We start from the raw sequence: 20776 nt of genomic DNA on the forward strand, positions 1-20776 counted from the left end.
CCACCTGATGAATCCCCCATGTTCAATTTCGCAGGGCTGAAATGTTATTAGCTTCTGTGGAGGCATCCCATATTAGTCAAGACTCCCCTTCATCCGCCTTGCCCTCTGCCTACCCTTTATCACCCCAGAAGCTCCCAGTGCTGAGCCTGTCATTTTCTCCTCCCCCTCTCTCCCCCTCCCCCAAAAGGCCTGCCATCACCTTCAAAGCGCCCGCGATCCACAGGCACAAAGTGGGCATTCGATGCCAATTAGAGCATGTTTGCCTCTTGATGGGATGCACTTATGCATAATTTCCGCTCAGAAAAAAAAGCCTTAAAGCCAATTAAGGAGGAAGCGTATGTATGTGTGTGTGGTCTCTGCAGGCGGAGTTATTTTGCAAATATGCATAATTTTGACACTCAGGGTTATGTGGAGAATTTGCCAGATTGTCCCAGGCGATGGCTCTCAAATTAAGAGAAAGTAGCCCGGCGGCGAGAAGTCAGGGCGGGAAGTCAAGATGTGTGGGAAATGGTCTAGGTGAAAAGGGCAAAATTCTCTAGGATCAGAAAGGGAAAGAGAGAGATCAAGCAGGGAGCATTCAGGAAAGTCTCACACCTTGCAATGATTCTAGATTCACGTATGTAGGTAGCCGTGTTGGTCTGACGCAGTCGAAATAAAAATAATAAATGGTCCAGTAGCACCTTAGAGACCAGTGAGGTTGTCTGTCTCCAAACACAGCTCCAACCCCGAGCCAGGAGGTTTTATAGCTCTTCCAAATCAGGGGTATGAAAGATGCCCTCAATTCCAGTCCTTTGCTAGGCAAGCCGCACGCAGGAGGGAATATTGCTCCAGCTGCCTGTGTGATTGTTTCAGAACTGATTATTGTTATTGGTGGCTTGAAAAAGGGGTGAGACGCCATCTGCAAAGGAGACTTATCTAGTGCAGCATCCTGTCCGCACAAAGACCAGCCCAAATGGGAAGGCCCCCACGCAGGACCCAAGCACAAGAGTCTCTCCCACTCCTGCAGTTTCAGCAACTGGGACTTCGGAAGCATTTCTGCCTGCAGCTGTGGAGGCAGAGTCTAGCCACCAGGCCCTCTCCTCCAGGAATTCTTTTAACCTCTTTTAAAGCTGTCTCGGGCGGTGGCCATCCAGTGGAAGGGAGTTCCATAGGGCTCATCTCCCACCATTCAGCAGAAGCGTTTCCACTCCAGAGGCGGCTGCTCTCTCTTTCTCCGAAACCTTCTGAGGGCCAGGTGGTTGATGGAGGAGCCAGAGGCAAAAGGACCAGGCTTGGCAATGGGGGCTCATTTTTACTTTTGTGAAGTCGGCCGCTTTTGCTGGGGGACTAGATGAACCTCAGGGGACTTGCCAACTCTTTGATTATTTGATTCCAGCTGTGCAACAATCAGACTTTTTTTTTTGTAACTATTTCAGCGACACACACACACACACACACACACACACACACACACACACTTCTCCATTCATGAGCAAAAGGCATCATCAGAGTTTGAAGACACTTACCCAGTCAGGCAGAAGCTGTCAGGGCATCTGCACCCCCCCCCAATTTCTCTGATGAAAAGAGGGACATTCTATTCCATGGGTAGGCAAACTAAGGCCTGGGGGCCGGGTGCAGCCCAATCGCCTTCTTAATCTGGCCCATGGACGGTCCGGGAATCAGTGTGTTTTTACATGAGTAGAATGTGTGCTTTAATTATTTCATCTCTGGGTTATTTGTGGGGCATAGGAATTTGTTCATATATTTTTTTCAAAATATAGTCCGGCCCTCCACAAGGTCTGAGGGACAGTGGACCGGCCCCCTGCTGGAAAAGGTTGCTGATCCCAGTTCTATTCCATAATAATAATAATAATTAATACCCCACCCACTGACTGGGCTGCCCCAGCTACTCTGGGCAACCCAGAAAATAGGGGCACTTGGAGGGGGGGGCGGTCTGAAGCTGCAAAGCAAGGCCGGCAGGGCGTGTGAGCCCAAAAGAGAGAATTGGAGGGCCACGTTGGACACCTGGGTCTGAGGGCTCCATCACCTGCACCTGTGGTGCATAGGAACAACAACAACAAAATAACCCCTCTAAGGATGCTATCTCTTAATCCCCGCCCCCTGGAGCAGAAGAGGACCTCAGCAGCCAGGAGCAGCCTGCTAATGAGGAGGCAGTTGCCACGGCAACCACTCCAGAACGCTCCCTTGCATCAATCGTGGCGGGAGCCTTTTGTGACTGTACCACAGACAAACGGGTGGCTGGCGCGTGGCAGGGGGAAGCAGAGAAGGTCAAAAAGGAAGAGGCCATGTTCAGTGGGGGAAATTTGGTGTGTTCTATTTATTCTCCTTTTTTAAATTATGCATATGTCTTAAGAATTCGTTTATTTATTCAATTTATATACCACCTTTTATCCAAAGATCCCATGGTGGGATGCAGCATTAAGGACATAATAATAATAATAATAATAATAATAATAATAATAATAATAATAATACACTGCTGTTGCTGGCATCCATTTCTTGAGAGACAATGGAGTGTGCCTCCAGGGGTGAAGTCAAACCTCCCCAGGCCTCAAGCCTGGGCAGTGTGTCTGAAGGTCCTGGGCTGCCCAGAAAAAAGAACCCCCTCTCAGCCTCACTGATGGGGTCCAAACATTCAGCCTCATTCAATGAGGTTCTAGTGTTATGAGAGATAGAGGAAAACTTTCCTCTTTTTTATAATTTTTTAATTAAATCTTCCAAATTATTACATAACTGCAATCACATATATCGTGGTTTTTTGCTGCTCATTTTCTTCTTGACTTCCCACCCCTCCTTCCCTAGTTTTTTTATTCCCCCTTAACAGCTGCATTAGAACACACCTGCATTTATTTTCTAAGCCCCCAAAATCCATTCTCTGTTTTTCCATTGCTCATTTCTCAAATCCTGCATATGATTTCATATAAGGAAGATAATTTGATAGGTAGTCCACCAATGGCCTTCATTCTTCTATGAAAATATCATCCTTTTGTCCTCTTATTTTAGCAGTCGGTTTCACCATTTCTGCACAGTCCACCAGTTTTATAAACCATTCTTCCTTAGTTGGAATCTCTTCGCCTTTCCATTTCTGTGCATGTAAAGTTCTAGCTGCAGTTGTTGCATACATAAAAAGGTTGGTCAGTTTTTTGGGAATCTCCGTTCTATTATCCCCAATAAAAAGGCTTTGGGTTTTTTGGGAATGGCCAATTTAAAGATCTTTTTCAATTCATTGTATATCATTTCCCAGAAACCCTTAGCTTTCCTCTATCAATGCATAATTTTATAAACTTCTATCCCCTGTCTTTGCTCGCAGGGTTAGCACCACCTGAGCATCGAGGCCACCCAGAAATGACCTTCTCCCCTGCCTCGGACTTCCTGGAGGACCCCAGTGCTGAAAAGACCACCCAGGGACACGAGGAGGCCTCTGTGCCAGAGAGCCGGGAATGGCCAACTCCTGATGAGCACCCTGATGCATCCTCGCCAGCCACACCCAATGGGCCATTGCACCGTCTGGAGGCAGTTGCCATGACAACAGACGATGCTCTGGAAGGCTCTCTCATGGGTACCAGCATCCGGGGAGACTACCCTCAAGGGATCACTCAGCCTGGGGAGAACGAGGAGATCTTCTCTGGAAACGGCGATGTCACGCCAACGACTCCTCTGAAGAATGAGTCCCGGGCCGATGAGGCGAGTGGAGAGTCTGATTACGACTTCCGAGAAAGCCATGCCAAGGCTGTGAGTTTTGAAGAGGAGCTCCCTGGCTTGGAGGAAGCTCAGCCACACTTGCCCAGGGTAGTTCCAGATCGATCAGAGAAACAGGAAGACACAGCAGGAGAAGACCCCGTCTTGCAAGAAACCACCCAGCATTCGGAGGTGGCACTGGCTGAGCTGAGAGGAGAAGAAGCCGTCACCCTCTCGGCAGAGGACATCCCTTCCCCAATGGCCGTCAATGACTACCCGCTAGTGGCGCGGCTGATTTCCGGGGAGGCCGATGCTTGGGTGGCGGTGGATGGCGAGGAAGCCACCACAATGGAAATCAAAGGGAGGGCGAGCTCAGGGCTGGTGGACGGACCTGCCGTCACGGAGGTCCTGAATCTGTCCAAAGCAGAAGACCGCTGGGAGGTCATAACTCCGAGCATGAGTGGTCACTTTGATGACGGCGTGGCAGGCCGATCCCCAGTCCCAGAAGCCGTCAGCTTGGTCGGGAGTAGCTCTGGCCCCCAGCAAGGCAAAGGCACCACTGGAACTCCCAGCCACAGTACAACCCGTGATTTGATCCCTCCTGGGTTCCTTCCAAAAGGACCAGAAGACGGCGAGGACTTGACATCTCGGGGGACGCCTGAGTCTCCCTCGCCTCCCTGGAGCACATCAGAACCTGCGCACCACAATTTCGACACCTCTGAGCTGCCTGTTTATCCCAGCGATGGCGTGATAACTGGGAAAGAGAGCGAGAGCTACCTCCCCACTGCCCCGGGGCAGATCCTTCCGATGGAGTCCGACGGGGGGAGTGGAGAGGAGAAAGGGGGCGGCATGTCTGCAGCCAAGGAGGTGGAGGGCCTGGCGTGGATCGGAGAGGTCAATGCCACCGTGCTTGGTGAGTTTCCTGCTACCCAGAAAACATTTGGGCAGGTGAGGGAGGTTCTGGGGCTTTTGAACACTGGTAAGCCTGGCACACGGGTGGCGCTGTGGTCTAAACCACAGAGCCTAGGGCTTGCCGATCAGAAGGTCAGCGGTTCAAATCAACCGCGACAGGGTGAGCTCCCATTGCTTGGTCCCAGTTCCTGCCAACCTAGCAGTTCGAAAGCACCTCAAAGTGCAAGTAGATAAATAGGTACCGCTCTGGCGGGAAGGTAAACGGCATTTCCGTGCGCTGCTCTGGCTCTCCAGAAGCGGCTGAGTCATGCTGGCCACATGACCCAGAAGCTGTACGCCGGCTCCCTCGGCCAATAAAGCGAGATGAGTGTTGCAACCCCAGAGTCGTCCCCAACTAGACCTAATGGTCAGGGGTCCCTTTACCTTTTTAAGCCTGGCAAATATCATAGAATCATAGTGATGGTTGGGGCCACGGGGGTCATCTAGTCCAACCCCCTGCAAAACCCCCAAGCAGTTCACATAAAAGACAGTCATGTGCAGTAGTGGTTAGACCTGGGGGAGACCTGGGTTCAAGTCCCTGCCCAGCCAAGAAGCCCACTGAGTGACCCTGAAAGCCAGTTGCTGCTGCTCTGCCAAACCTACCTCACAGGGCTGTTGTGAGGACGAGATGGAGTGGGGGAGAGAACATACCCTCCAGCATTTCTCCAATGAAAATAGGGACATTCTATTCTAATAATAATCGCAATAATTTTATTATTTATACCCTGCTCATCTGACTGGGTTGCCCCAGCCACTCTGGGCAGCTTCCAACATATATAAAAACATAATAAAACATTAAACATTTAAAAACTTCCCTATGCAGGGCTGCCTTCAGATGTCTCCTAAAGGTTGTCTAGTTACTTACCTCCTTGGCTCGGGGGTCACATAACTCCAGACCCTCCAACATTTCTTGGATGAAACTAGGGACGTCCTAAGGAAAAGCGGGACCTTTTCAAATCCGAAACAGGGATGGCTTCTGTAAGTCCAGGACTGTCCCTGGAAATAGGGGCACTTGGAGGGTCTGTATGGGCTGTCAGGAACCACCTTTGATTTCTTTATTTCCTCCCTTCCTGCCACCCCAAGCTCTCCACACACCCCTTGGGGAAGCTTCCAATCCAATATTCATCACCCGCCTTCGCTCATCAGAATAGTCGGCGTGGAAGAGTCCTGGCGGCAAAGGCTTTGCTGCACAGCCTTTGAAGTCTTTCGCGAAGGAATGGGGAAAGCAAATAGACTTTTGGAGGGGTGGGGGAAGAACACAGAGGCAGGAATTTAAAAACCAACCGAGTTAATATTAAACAGTGCTCCTGGGGCTACAAATGGACGTGGAAAAATAATATCTCCAGCAAAAATAATATCCTCAGCGCACTGGCGCACCCAGACACACAGAAAAAGTGGGACAGGACTCCTGCATGTTCGGTAACAGCAAAGGAGAATGTGAGAACATGAGGAGAGCCCTACTGGATCCCAGACCCTCCAAGTGCCCCTCTTTCCCAGGGACAGTCCCGGATTTACAGAAGCCGTCCTGCTTTCGGATTCTGGAGTGGCCTCTTTTCCCTTAAAGGTAAAGGGACCCCTGACCATTAGGTCCAGTCGTGACTGACTCTGGGGTTGCGGCGCTCATCTCGCTTTATTGGCCGAGGGAGCCGGTGTACAGCTTCCGGGTCATGTGGCCAGCAGGACTTAAGCCGCCTCTGACGACCAGAGCAGCGTACGGAAATGCCGTTTACCTTCCTGCTGGAGCGGTACCTTTTTATCTACTTGCACTTTGACGTGCTTTCGAACTGCTAGGTTGGCAGGAGTAGGGACCGAGCAACGGGAGCTCACCCCGTCACGGGGATTCGAACCGCCGACCTTCTGATCAGCAAGTCCTAGGCTCTGTGGTTTAACCCACAGCGCCATCCACGTCCCTTAGGACATCCTTATTGCCATCAGAAAAATGTTGGAAGGCATGGAATACAATTTCCCTGATTTTCATCGGAAAAGTGTTGGAAAGTATGGATCAGGCTCACAGTGGGCAGTCCCCACAGGAAATCTCCAAGCAGGACCTGAGCACGAGAGCACACAGCCAGAACAATGAGGGCTGGAATCTTGATTTATTTTTGAAGGAAATGGCTGTAGCTGAGTGGCAGAGCCCCTGCTGCATTCATCACATAAGAAGAGAAGAATGAGGCCGGTGGCTCATTTAGTCCAGCTTCCTGTTCTCTCAGGGACTGACTAGATGCCCGTGGGAAACTCGCAACCAGGATCTGACCACAGGAGTCCTCTCTCCTCCTACACTTTCCAGAAACAGGGATAAAGAAGCATTGCTGACTGGTTGGCTTCCAGCATATGCCAAAGCATAATAAAACCTCAAACCCTTCCCAATACAGGGCTGCCTTCTGAGGTCTTCTAAAAGTCAGAAAGTTATTTATTTCCTTGACATCTGACGAAAGGGCGTTCCATAGGGAGGGCGCCACCACCGAGAAGGCCCTCTGCCTGGTTCCCTGTAACTTCCCTTCTTGCAATGAGGGAACCGCCAGAAGGCCCTCGGAGCTGGACCTCAGTGTTCGGGCTGGATGATGGGGGTGGAGACGCTCCTTCAGGTCTACTGGGCCGAGGCTGTTGAAGGCTTTAAATGTCAGCACCAGCACTTTGGATTGTGCTGGGAAACATCCTGGGAGCCTGGAGGGAATGTGCTGCTCAGGCATGAAAAGGTCCCTCCCTCACCCGCACTGTGGGCTGCCTGAGAATCGATAGGCTGACTCCACTGAAGGCATCTTCTTCAGATAAGAGAGCGGCTCCTCCGCCAATGGCTTTTTAATGGTTATTTCTTGTGCTGGAATGTGCAGAGAGGGAGCCTGGTCCTCTCCAGCTGTTTAAGTGCCACTCGGAAGATGAAAGGTGCTTTCAATACGCAGCCTTCGCTTCAGAGAGGTGATCACAACGCCTGTGATTCCTGCCAACCGCACAAACACCCACACGGGGCCTTCTCTCTAGCTTTGTTGAAAAGGAGGATTGCTGACCTGTTTCCCGGGAGACCGTTTGAAAGAGGGGCCTCGCTAATTGTAGGAGGGAGGGGATACCCGTCTTTGGCCCCCCGAACATGTTTCCAGCACAAGGGGAGATGCAGGGGGACTCTCAGTCGGCTTCCAGGACCCCTGATTTATTGGCTGAGTCCCACGATTTTTGAGCCAAGCGAGGAGTGTGGAAATCGTTAAATGGGGATTAAGCGGTGCAAGCTGCCTCGTTAGAACGGGTCATTATGACCGGCTGATTTACAGACCTAAGAAGAGTCTGGCGCTGTGGGCTAAACCACAGAGCCTAGGGCTTGCCGATCAGAAGGTCAGCAGTTTGAATCCCTGTGACAGGGTGAGCTCCCGTTGCTCGGTCCCTGCTCCTGCAAACCTAGGAGTTTGAAAGCACGTCAAAGTGCAAGTAGATCAATAGGTACAGCTCCGGTGGGAAGGTAAACGGCATTTCCATGCGCTGCTCTGGTTCGCCAGAAGCGGCTTAGTCCTGCTGGCCACATGACCCGGAAGCTGTACGCCGGCTCCCTCGGCCAATAAAACGAGATGAGCGCCGCAACCCCAGAGTCGGTCACGACTGGACCTAATGGTCCAGGGTCCCTTTACCCTTTATAATAATAATAATAATAATAATAATAATAATAATAATAATATACTTTGCCTGTGGGGCTGAGTTGCCCCAGCCACTCTGCGCAGCTTCCAGTATATATAAAAACATTAAAAAGCAAACATTAAAAACTTCCCTATCCAGGGCTGCTTTCAGATGTCTTCTAAAGGTTGTTTAGTTAACTCATCTCCTTTGTTCGGAGGTCACATAACTCCATAGCTTCCAACCCTTCTCAGATGGAAATAGGGACATCCCTGGAAAATAGGGATACTGGGTCTGCCTTTGGTATGATCCTACTGGGAAATTCCAGTCTCCTTAAGCTTTGCTTGAAAAGACGATGCCTGATGAATACTGAGCTCTGTATGCGTAAACTCAGAGTAATTCAGAGTAATAATATGCAGCTTTTCCCCTGGCCCCTGCTTGGCGATTAGCAGAAGCAAAATGGATTATGCAAAGCGAGATTATGCAGAGATGTTTCTCCTTTTGCATCCTGATTTTACAGAGGCGCAGAATTTGGGATTGTCTGATCTTACTGCTTTCCTCCCTGTCTCCTCTTCCTCTCTCCCCCCCCCCACTCTCCTTGCAGCGGAAACTGACCCCTGCGACAACGACCCCTGTTTGCACGGGGGCACCTGCCAGTCCAGCGGAAACCTCTCCACCTGCAGCTGCCCCCGGGGGTTCACGGGAGAGAACTGCGAAATAGGTGAAGGGGCGCTAGGGGAGGGAGGATCGAGTTGGAAGGGACCATGAGGGTCATCTGGTCCAGCCCCTGAAATGAGACTCAAACCCGAAATCTGCTCACATTTAGCCACCGTGTGTGTTTGTGTGTGTTTGTGTGTGTCACCTCCCTCTGATAGCAAACTCAGGCGCTGCAGGCTGACAGCTTTCTAACCGCTGGAGGAAAGACCCATCTCTCTCAAAAGATGGATAAAAGAGGGCTTTTCAGTAGGGGGAGTGGGTACAAGCGAAATCATAGAATTGCAGAGTTGGAATCAGGGCCGGATTTAGGTTTGATGAGTCCCTGAGTCCCTGAAGATAATGGGGCCCTTTATATGTCCAGCTGCCCTTTGTCAACAACAAATTGTCACTGTTTTTTGTGTTGAATATATGCTATGTGGTAATTTATGGGTGAGCTCCCGTCTTTCGGTCCCAGCTCCTGCCCACCTAGCAGTTCGAAAGCACCCTTAAAGTGCAAGTAGATAACTAGGTACCGCTTTATAGCGGGAAGGTAAACGGCGTTTCCGTGTGCTGCGCTGGTGCCGGCTCGCCAGAGCAGCGATGTCACACTGGCCACGTGACCCGGAAGTGTCTGCGGACAGCGCTGGCCCCCGGCCTCTTGAGTGAGAAGGGCGCACAACCCTGGAGTCGGACACGACTGGCCTGTACGGGCAAGGGCACCTTTACCTTTAATTTATGGACCTAATAGGTATCTCAAGCCATTTGCACATAACAAATGGGAGCCTACACAACACAAAACACTGTTGCTGTATGTAGCTTTTATTTTATTTGTTTTTTATCTTATATTTTGGAAATGTACATCCAGTTTTGTTTCATTTAATTTTTTGGGGGGGCCAAGAGAGTGGGGCCCTAAGCTATAGCTTGTTTAGCTTATATGTAAATCTCGCACTGGTTGGAAGGGACCCCAAGAGTCATCTAGTCCAACCCCCTGCAATGCTGGAATCTCAGCTAAAGCATCCCTGACAGATGGCCCTCCAACCTCTGCTTAAAAACCTCCTGAAGAATACCGTTCCTCGAACGGCTTTTACTGTCAGAAAGTTTTTCCTGATGTTTAGCTAGAATCTCCTTCCTTGTAACTTGAAGTCCTGGGTTCGAGTTCTACCCTCTGGAGCAGGAGAAAACCAACTTGCACCATCTTCCAGGTGACACCCAGCTGATGCTGCTAAATTTCGGTGGGTCCACTCTGAGGAAGGGTGTCCCTTCAGAGGGAAAAGGCGTCAGGGCGAAAGATTCCTGCATAGCAGGGGGGTGGGCCAGGTGACCCTCGTGGCCCCTTCCAACAATTCTATAATTCCATGATTTTGAAGCTGTGTGCTGGGAAATTCAGGACAGATAAAAGAAAAGGCCTTTGGCTGACCACTGCGAGAAGAGGCTGCTGGACCAGATGGGCCATTGGCCTGATCCTGCAGGCTCTCCTGATGGTCTCATTAAATGCCGTGTGAGGCTGTGAACACAAGAAAGGAGGCGGCGGCTGTGCATCTGAAGGGCAGCTTTGAGCTCAGAGCCCATCTGGGCTTTGACAGGAGGCAGCCAGCTGCATCCAGAGAGGAGAATTAAGGCTCTCACAATGCCGCTTTTCGGATACACCAGCACATCCAGGGCCACCCACGCACACCGGACGGACGTGCGAAAGCTCACACGCTTCGCACGAGACAGGGGCAGGAGGTCTGCCTCTTTCCAGGGCTAAAGGGAACCTGGTCCATGGAGGTGGCAACCGCAGGGGGGTGGCCTGGGAGAAGCTTCAAGGGCCAGATAGAGAGGTGTGGAGGGCCACACACCCACACACACCTCCTGCCAGGCTGCTGTGGCTCACAGGATCTCTGGGGTAGCAGTCATCACAGCATGAGACCCCAGTTGGTCAAAAGATTTTTGCCTTGCAGGGGGTTGGGCTCAATGACCCTCGCGGTCCCTCTACAATTCTATGATTCTATGCTAAGAAGATAGGAAGTGACCTCTCTTTCCCCAAGACCAGTGGGATCTGTTAGAGTCTTAGAATTATAGAATTGTAGAGTTGGAAGGGACTCCAAAGGTCATCTAGGCCACCCCCCTGCAATGCAGGAATCCAAACTGAAGCATCCATGACAGATGGCCATCTGTATGGCCGCAGGCTGGCTGGACCAATGGTCAGAGTCAAAAGGCAGCTTCCGGGTGGCAGAGGTTTACATCAGGGGTGCAGTGCCTCAGGGCCAGGATCCCAAATGCGGCCCTCACTGCGTCGCCGAGTGGCCCTCACAGGATACCCATCAGGCTGCACTCCCTCTCACTCAGTAGAAGGCAGGTTCAAAATCTGTTCAAAATCACAATAATGAGGACTAGGACCTTAGTTTTGTTTTTAAAGTTGCAGTTAGACCAGAGGGGGGACCCACAAACGCATGGCCACTGGGGCTCTGTGTGGGACACGCCCCTTCTCTCAAGGCCAGCCCCCCTCCAATATTGGTCTCCTCTTTCCTCCTCCCCATACAGATATTGACGACTGCTTGTCCAGCCCCTGCCAGAACGGAGGGACCTGCATTGATGAGATCAACTCCTTCGTCTGCCTCTGCCTGCCCAGCTACGGAGGCAGCCTCTGCGACCGAGGTGAGAGCGGGGAGCCCCTTCCCTCTGCCCCAGCCTCTCTTCCATGAAAATAGGGACATCCTATTCTACAACAGGAAGCTTCTCCCGTGTTTGATCCATAGCTGTCAAATTTTCCCTTTTCTTGCGAGGAATCCTATTCGGAATAAGGGAATTACCCTTAAAAAAAGGGAAAAGTTGACAGCTATGGTCTGATCTTGTTGCACACATAGACGTCATATGCACATCGACATTGGTCACCTTGTGTTGTACAGGGAAAATGTGCGAGGGAAGGGATCAACACCTTCCACAGATAAATGGAATGAAATAAGATTTTGGCTGTAAGCCGCCTTGGGGCCCTGTCAGGGAAAAAGGCAGAATAGTAGTAGTAGTAGTAGTAGTAGTAATAATAATAATAATAATAATAATAATAATAATAATAATAATACTGGAAACTGTGAGAATGCTCAGACAGTCAATCCTATTGAACTTAATGGTACTTGGTTATGAGTAAAAATGGTTAGGATCGCAGTGTAAGGCTGCCCAGTCTTGACGCAGTTACCTGGGAGCAAGCTCTATTGAATACAGTGGGACTTACTTCTGAGTAGACAGTGCAATAAAGGAATTGACACTCCCCGCATTTCCTAAGAAATGGCTGGCTGCGGAAGCATTGCAATTAAAGTGGATTGGTGACATTTTCCTTCAAAATTATAGGAAGGGCTTCGCATGCCAGCTTCACTGTTCACTTCATTTGGTGCAGAAATTTTATTTTTCAGGATAAGCACATGGCCCCCAGCCCCTCCCTCCAGACCATACTTCCTGGCCACAGGCCACACCCCTTCTCCCTAAGCCACGCCCCCTCACCTGCCCTGCTTCTCAGCTTCCTTGAGCATCAGAAGCCAGCCTACGGTGAAATTGACATTTGTTGCAAATGTCAAATTTAATTAATATTTTTTAAAAATCATTTTTATTGATTTTCCAATTTAAAAAATCCAGTTAATATATCCAAACATAATACTCCAATTAAAATAAAAAACTAAAATAAAAAAGACCAAATTATAGTCCAAAATATATTTATTAATTTTTCGGAGCTCCCCACGGTCTGGATCTCTGAAGCAAATCTCCACACCTTATTCCTGCCTCTCCTCGTTGTTTCCATATTTTCCACATCTCAATTTTAATGCTTCATAATTCTTTGTCCCTGAGTCCACGATTGTCAATCATGTCAAACATCATATACAGTGGTACCCCGCAAGACGAACGCCTCGCAAGACGGAAAACCCGCTAGACGAAAGGGTTTTCCGTTTTGGAGACGCTTCGCAAAACGAATTTCCCTATGGGCTTCCTTCGCAAGACGAAAGCCCATAGGGAAATCTCCGGGACAGGGCGTCTTGCCCACTGTCCTCGGACCTCCTCCCGCCGCCAGGCTTCGGAAGGCTGCTCCGAAGCCTGGCGGGGGGCGGAGAGGTTTTTTAAAAACCCCGGGACAGCGGAGGACTTCTCCGCTGTCCGGGGCGATTTCAAAATGCTGCCGGGCGGCAGCGCTGCCGCCCAGCAGCATTTAAAAAAACCCTGGGACAGCGGGGGACTTCTCCTTTGTCCCGAGGTTTTTTAAAATGCTGGCGGGCGGCAGCGAAGGCTTCGCTGCCGCCCGCCAGCATTTTAAAATCGCCCCGGACAGCGGAGAAGTCCCCCGCTGTCCCGAGGTTTTTTAAAATGCTGGCGCCTTCCTCTGTCTCCCCCCGGACCTCTTTTGAAGCAAGGGGCGGCAAAGGGGAGAAGCGATCTTCTTCCCGTTGCCGCCCCTTGCTTCAAAAGAGGGGACAGAGGGAAAGGCGTGCGCCTTCCTCTCTCTCCCCCCGGACCCCTTTTGAAGCAAGGGGCGGCAAAGGGGAGAAGCGATCTTCTCCCCTCCGCCCCTTGCTTCAAAAGAGGGGAAGGCTGGCGGGGGGCGAAAATCTTTGTCCCCCCTGGCTGCCTTCCCGGGAGGGCTTTTAAATCGCCCCGGACAGCGGAGAAGTCCTCCGCTGTCCGAGGCGATTTTAAAATGCTGCCGTGGGGGGGGGGGAACAAGACTTTCGGCCCCCCCCCCAGCCTTCAGAAGAGGTCGGGGGACAGATTGTCCCCGGACCTGGTCTGAAGTCGGTTTCCATAGGAACACATTAATTGATTTTCAATGCATTCCTATGGGAAACCGTGCATCGCAAGACGAAAAACTCGCAAGAAGAAAAAACTTGCGGAACGAATTAATTTCGTCTTGCGAGGCACCACTGTACCGTATTTTTTGCACCATAACACTCACTTTTTTCCTCCTAGAAAGTAAGGGGAAATGTCTGTGCGTATTATGGAGGGAATGCCTACGGGTGGCATGCCTACAGATTTTCCTCCTCTAAAAACGACGTGCGTGTTATGGTCAGGTGCGTGTTATAGAGCGAAAAATACGGTACTTTCATCTGTCGAATACAGCTTTGTTAATATATGTTTTTCCAACTTTTTATCAGTGCAGCTAAATTTAATTAATAATTATACATATTTTAATAAAGAAGAAGACGTTTCCCCCCTTCCCACGCTCCCTCCTCCACAGGGTGTAGCATTGCCAATTGCCATCCAGTGGCTAATCGCCCACAGGGCGCCCGCGCTTCGCCTTAGACGAGTGTCAACTCTCAGGGCTCCTCTGCCGATTCTCACTCTCTTTCTCTCCCGCTCAGACACGGAGGGCTGCGACCACAACTGGAACAAGTTCCAGGGCCACTGCTACCGCTACTTCGCCCACCGACGCTCCTGGGAGGATGCAGAGAGGGATTGTCGCCACCGGTCGGGTCACCTGACCAGCATCCATTCGTGGGAGGAGCACAACTTCATCAATAGTAGGTTGGCAGTCCAGGGGTGGGGGTGGGAGAGAAGGAGGTGCCCCCACGGCTGGTGGGCAGGGGGAAGAATCCCAAGCAAGAGCCTGCTTTAATTATTTTCAAAAGAATGTATAAATCGCTTAATCAAGTACAGCCATACCTCTTGTTACGTTTGCTTCAGGTTAAATCTTTTCAGGTTGCATCCCGCGGCGACCCGGAAGTACCGGAAACAGTTACTTCCAGGTTTCGCCGCTTGCGCATGCGCAGATGCTCAAAATGATGTTGCGCGGATGCGCAGAAGCAGCGAATCTCGACCCACGCACACGCAGATGTGGTTTGCGTTCTGCTCATGTTGCGAACAGGGTTCCGGAATGGATCCCGTTTGCAACCAGAGGTACCACTGTACTAGTCGTTTTATTACGGTCAATGGCCAGTATCAAAGCAAAGGACATCAACTGCAGAAAAGCGCATGGGGACCATGTTTCTAGCAATGCTCAGAGGAACTCATTGGCTATACAAAAATTCTTTAGATAGAAAAGAGACTGTTCTACCTTTGAAATTATCTGAAGCAAAGTCTATAGCCCCTCTTATATGGTGCCCAGCTAAGTCTCTTTCCTGATTTGATGTCCTAAGAGCACATAGAATCTAAATTTCTAAAATCGCTTAATCAATTTCCTTTTTTTAAAAAAAAATGGGTCAATCAACAATCAATCAATCAATCAATCAATCTCCAAGCAGTGTACCAATGGGAATCTCACAGGCAGGGCATGTGAGGAAACAGACCTTCTCTGCTGCGTTGCTCTCTAGCAAACATCATGACAGAATCGTAGAGTTGGATCCCAAGGAAAGAACACTGAACTATTGAGAGGCGTAGGCTGGCTTCACGGTTTTCCCTGCATCATGATTTTTTATTTTCAGTACTGTATTTATTTATTTTCATGGTACAGAAGATAAGTTTTGAGAAAACAATGGTTACAACAGTAAGCAACAGGTAGCTTTTCGCATTGCACACACATCATGATTCGTGATATATTGCCAGGTCAAAAATTATGGAACTGGTATCACAAAATGGACTTCAAACCTGTTTGGGGTGATATATCGCAGTTGCCTAGACCTTGTTGCTGGATGCAAAGGGGCACCATGGCAGTTCAAGCTTCAGGACACCCAGAATATAGGTCTGCCATTGGTCATCAGCCAGATTCACCCCAGTGGGGACCCCCCCCCCCCGAATAGATCCTGAGCAGGATAGCAGCAATTGCACCCCTCTTGCAATTCCCAGTCAGTGGGACTTTGGAGACTGACTCCCTACAAGAGCAGGTGTGGAAAGTGGCCGTCACAGGTGGCAGCCGTGTCCACTCACTCCTTGTTTTCCACGCAGGCTTTGGACAGGAGAACACATGGATTGGCTTGAACGACCGCATTGTGGAGCAGGATTTCCAGTGGACAGACAACACCGGACTGGTGAGCCCAGCATGTGGGTGGAAAGGGCAGGGGAGCCGGACCGGCTGTCCCTGAGCAATGCTGAGCTGGACGGGCTGGTTAAAGGCAACTTTTTAAAACCTTTGAAAAAAATTAAATCAACCATAAGCTTTTTTTAAAAAAGATTAAAACACATGTCAACATTTCGGCTTTGCTAAGCAAACATGTTTTTAGCAGCTGCTGAAAAGGGTACAGCCAAGTCGGCTGCCTGATGTCAATTGGCAGGGAGTTCCAAAGTTACATTACATTATTATTATTATTTAAAAACAAAAGAAAAGATTCTCTTTCATTTTGTTTTTATCTCTTTCTCTTTTGTTAAATTTGCAAATGGCACTTCAGATTTTACAAAAAGAGAGAGAAGCTGAGCAAAAATGAAACGGAGAGATTTGCTCCTACCTGGTGGTGACGGTGACACCCACCCTGAGTGCCTCTTTGTGTTCTAGAATTAGAGAATTGCAGAGTTGGAAGGGACCTAAAGGGTCCTCTAGCCCAACCCCTGTTCTGTCTGCTTCTGACTCCTTGTCGCCCTCTGCTGTTGGCTAGCAATACGAGAATTGGCGCCAGAACCAGCCGGACAACTTTTTCGCTGGCGGTGAGGACTGCGTGGTGCTGGTGTCCCACGAGACCGGGAAGTGGAATGACGTCCCTTGCAATTACAACCTGCCCTACGTCTGCAAAAAGGATACAGGTAAACTCCCTCCCCTTTCCCTGATTGGCCATTGGTTTGTGGATAGGCCCCGCCCCAGTCTCTTATTAGGTAAGAGGAGGAAGGCAGAGTTTCCAGTTTTTTCTCCAAGCAGCTCAGAGCAGCATGCATCACGTTCTCCCCCTACTCCGTTAACACCCACAGCAACCCTGCGAGGTAGGCTAGGCCAGTGTTTCCCAAACTTGGGTCTCTGGCTGTTTTTGGACTACAATTCCCATCATCCCTGACCCACTAGGATGATGGGCGTTGTAGTCCAAAAACAGCCAGAGACCCAAGTTTTGGAAACACTGCTTAGGCAGTGAGAGGCAGGGAATGGCACATATGAGCTTCGTGGCCGAAAGGGGGTTGGGATTTGAACTCCGGTCTCTTCCAACTCCTAGTCCGGCACTCTAACCACTATGCAACACTGCCTCTCTAGGATTGCTTCTGCCTGGCCCCTGTCTGTTATTGACTTTTTGTCCTGCCTGTCATGTCTCTGGTTCCGTCCCACTCCAACCTCCTCCCCAGCAGGCAGCGCTGCTCAATGGTCAGGAATGAGGATATGAGAATATTAGAAGCATAGAATCATTGAATTGTGGAGTTGGAAGGGACCCTGAGGGTCATCTAGTCCAACCTCCTGCAATGCAGGAATATGCAGCTGTCCTGCATGGGGATCGAACCTGCAACCTTCACATTATCAGCACGGTGCTCTAACCAGCTGAGCAATCCCGGCTGTACAACCCATCACCTTTTCTATCTTGGGACTATTTGCTGCTGTTGATTTTTTTGAAATGCAGAGAGTGAATTAAAGTTTCACATAATCAAGCCCTCTGGGATCTTAATTTGCTTGCTTCCCGACCCACGGAAGCCATCAGCGGTGAAACATTTCCCTCTTCAAGCCCTCTCCCCAGACAACCTCAATTTCCTCTTTATTAATGTGTTCGGAAATGAAGCCGTGAGGACAGTTGAAGCCCAGGCCCACCCCATTCCTTATCTGAGAAATTGCATTAACCACAAGCTGTTCACCCAAGAAATCACAGGCTTCCGATTCTGTGGGGTGTTGGTGGCTGAGAGCTGGCAATTTCATTTCATTTGTATGTATCTTAGCACGTTAATAGTCATTATAGGCTCTCCACAGATATGTTTGTTGTATTGGTAGGATAAATTTGCTATCTACTTATCTATGACTTTAAAATAAGTCATATATACCCACAATAAATATATATCAGTAATATATCCAATAAAGTAATATGTATTCAATAATCTGTTAGAATATAGTAGCACAATAAAATTAACTGTCAGAATATCAGCAAATAATAATTGGACGGAAATTCACTCTCAACAGTGGCAGTAAATCATTATTAGTGCATCTGTTCCTGGCAAAATATCCAGCGCCAAGGTCTAATCCACAGGCCAGAGGGCTGTCCCCCCCCCCAACACACTGTGTCCCCAAAGGAGCATCTCCACCCCCGCCATTCATCCTGGCCTTCTCAGTGGTGGCTCCCTCCCTGTGGAATGTCCTCCCATCTCCTTGACATCTGACTTGACTTGACATCTTGACATCTCCTTGACAATATCTCCTTGACATCTGACTTTTAGAAGACATCTGAAAGTTTTAATGTTTACTTTGTTTTTATATTTTGCCCAGAGTGGCTGAGTTGCAACTCAGTTGGATGGGCAGCATATTATTATTATTATTATTATTATTATTATTATTATTTAGTTAGGTTAGGCTGAGAGGCAGCAACTAGCCCCCAGGGTCACCTAGCGCGTGAGCCTCGAGACTGAGCAGGGATTCCAACTCTCATCTCTCCCTGGTCCTGGCTCAGCACTTTAACCACTACACCACACTTCCTCTCAAAAGAGGTCTGGTGTCTTTTATGCCTGCTTATGGGTTCCTGGAGGCCTGTGATTGGACAGACAGACCTTTGGCCTCATCCTGCGGGACTCTTCTTACGTTCCTAACAAACCAACCACAGGAGCATTTCCTCTCTCGATTTTGTTGTTTCTTCGGTTTGTAAGCCGCCTTGTGCCTAGTAATGTGGGAAGGCAGAATACAAATTAAAAGTGAAAGGGAAGGGCATTTCTCACGGCCTCCTCCTCTGCCCTTTTGCACTCTCCCCCCAGTGCTGTGTGGTCCTCCCCCCGCGGTGGAGAACGCCTTCCCCATCGGCAAGAAGCGAGAGAAGTACAGCGTCCACGCCACGGTCCGCTACCAGTGCCAGGAAGGCTTCCTGCAGAGGCACGTGCCCACCATCAAATGCCACGTCAACGGGACGTGGGACAGGCCCAGAATCGTTTGCACAAAACGTGAGTCCCCGGGGAGGCGGCTCCGGGGGGCCCATCGCGCATCCGACCTCAGGCTGTGTGTTCAGCATGGCTTTCTACTGCCTTTGTTTGTTTGAGGGTCCCCATCGCCATAGGCTTCTGGGACTCATAGAACTGTAGAGGTGGAAGGGACCCTGAGGGTCATCCAGTCCAACCCGCTGCAACGCAGGAACCAGGGTTGTTGCGAACCTCAGGGTTTGTGGCACGAAATGGCGCAAAACAAGCTCAGAACTTTGGCACCGGTTTGGAGGGGATCCCAAATTTCAGGGTTTGTAGTTAATAAAGCTCTTGGGCTTTGCCCAAGCTTGACTTGACCCGCTCAGAAGAGACTCTATTCATTACTTCTCTTCCTCCATAAAGCCCCCGCAGGACTGAAGGGTGAGAGGCAGCTGTCTGGCCTCTGTTTCAGTCAGCAGCAGGAGAGAAAACATGTTGGCATCTTCCTTTACTTTGCAGGAAGGAGAGAAACTTAGATGGATCAGGCTCGGCCGGGGGGAGGAGGGAAGGAAGGAAGGTTTTGCATTAGGAGTGCAACCTAGCAATGCTTTGCAACTAAATCTCTTTTCCCGCCCCCTTCGCCTTCCAGCCAGACGGTCCCACCGAATCCGCCGCCACCATCGCCGCCACCACAAGCACCACCAGCACAAATCCCGCAAGGACCGCAGGAAACACTCCAAGCAGCACCCAAAGCTGGACTGGACGGAGGAAGACGGGAACTACTTTTAATGACGGGCCTGGGAAAGAAAGCACAAGCTCCCAATTCCGCTTCCCCGCCCCATCCCCCCCCCTTGACCTTCCTCCCCCCCCCCACGGATGCAATGGGTTTGCGCATGTGTGTGTGAGCGAGAAAGAGATGGGAATCGTTGATGCCCCCCACGTCTTCCTTCCCCTGTGGATAAATCTCTTCTGTTGTCGTGTGCAAGTTTACAATGCCAGAAGATGATTTGCACCTTTTTTAAGGATCTGCAGGGGTTGCAGAAAACAGGTTTTCTTGAATTCAGGCTACCTGAGGCAGCTCCGCTGTGCAAACCTTTATTCTGTTGAAGGCAGGCTGTCAGCACCTGCAGATCTCTCTCTCTCGTTCCCTCTTTCTCCCTCTTCCTCTCTCATCCACAGGTCTTTTTTACATCCACTTCTCTCTCTTTTCCTGACATCTGCTTCTCTCAAGCTCACTTTCTCTTTCTGAAAGCCTCTCCTCCCTCTCCAGGTGGCTACTGAGGAGGAGGAGGAGGAGAGGCCCTTTATTGCCCCAGCTAATCACCTGCAGGGAACTGTCCCTTCCCTCCTTCGCTACTTGCCCCTCCGCAGCAGCAGGGGGGTCAGAACCATCAGCCTGCCTTACAGGGCCGTCGTCAGGGTTGCAGAGGAGGTGCTGCTGCAAACATGCCTACCCAAGTGCTCTATCAAAGTTCATTTTGATAGCCTGCACAGGAAGAGGGGCTGGTCAGGATGGAGCCCAGATTTACCCAGTCCCCCCAGGTTTTGTAGTTTGTTTGTTTGTTTGTTTGTTTGTTTGTTTGTTTGTTTACAGACTCTTTCCTGTTTTGACCTTTGGGTGTGACCCTCTTTTCCCCACCGTAAAATGATTTCCACAAATGTCACAATTGTGAGGAGTGTGTGTGTGTGTGCGTGTGTGTGTTTCTGGGGGGTGGGCAGGCGGGTAACTACATGGAAAGTGCTTTGTGCAACTATTAACCCTGCCGGGGCTCCATTTGCACTGAACACCCTGGGGGCCTCTCTCCTCTTTGACATTGTAGCTCACGGCCCTCTGTCTCAGTCCATGCGGCCCTTGCTCAGTGCAGCCTGCAGAGACGGCATGGAGGGTGGGCAGGTGAGAGCATGATGCAACTGTGCTGTGTCACCCAGCCCACCCACCTGGGGGCCTGAAACTGACCCACAC

At 50.1% G+C, this 20776-nt stretch overlaps 1 protein-coding gene across 1 annotated transcript in view; it reads left to right on the forward strand.

Annotated features, from left to right (window-relative positions):
* Nucleotides 1-19675, forward strand: part of NCAN (neurocan) — a 61432-nt gene extending 41757 nt beyond the window's left edge. The window contains exons 8-15 of the mRNA XM_077921773.1: nucleotides 3311-4591; nucleotides 8831-8947; nucleotides 11446-11559; nucleotides 14244-14402; nucleotides 15763-15845; nucleotides 16407-16551; nucleotides 18676-18858; nucleotides 19463-19675. Of these exons, the coding sequence (XP_077777899.1) occupies nucleotides 3311-4591; nucleotides 8831-8947; nucleotides 11446-11559; nucleotides 14244-14402; nucleotides 15763-15845; nucleotides 16407-16551; nucleotides 18676-18858; nucleotides 19463-19602 (2222 nt within the window). The 3' untranslated portion in view covers nucleotides 19603-19675. The remainder of the gene's footprint in view (nucleotides 1-3310; nucleotides 4592-8830; nucleotides 8948-11445; nucleotides 11560-14243; nucleotides 14403-15762; nucleotides 15846-16406; nucleotides 16552-18675; nucleotides 18859-19462) is intronic.
* Nucleotides 19676-20776: the final 1101 nt, after the last annotated feature.

The sequence above is a fragment of the Podarcis muralis genome, chromosome 18 (assembly GCF_964188315.1).
Source record: "Podarcis muralis chromosome 18, rPodMur119.hap1.1, whole genome shotgun sequence".
Classification (NCBI taxonomy): Eukaryota; Metazoa; Chordata; class Lepidosauria; order Squamata; family Lacertidae; genus Podarcis; species Podarcis muralis.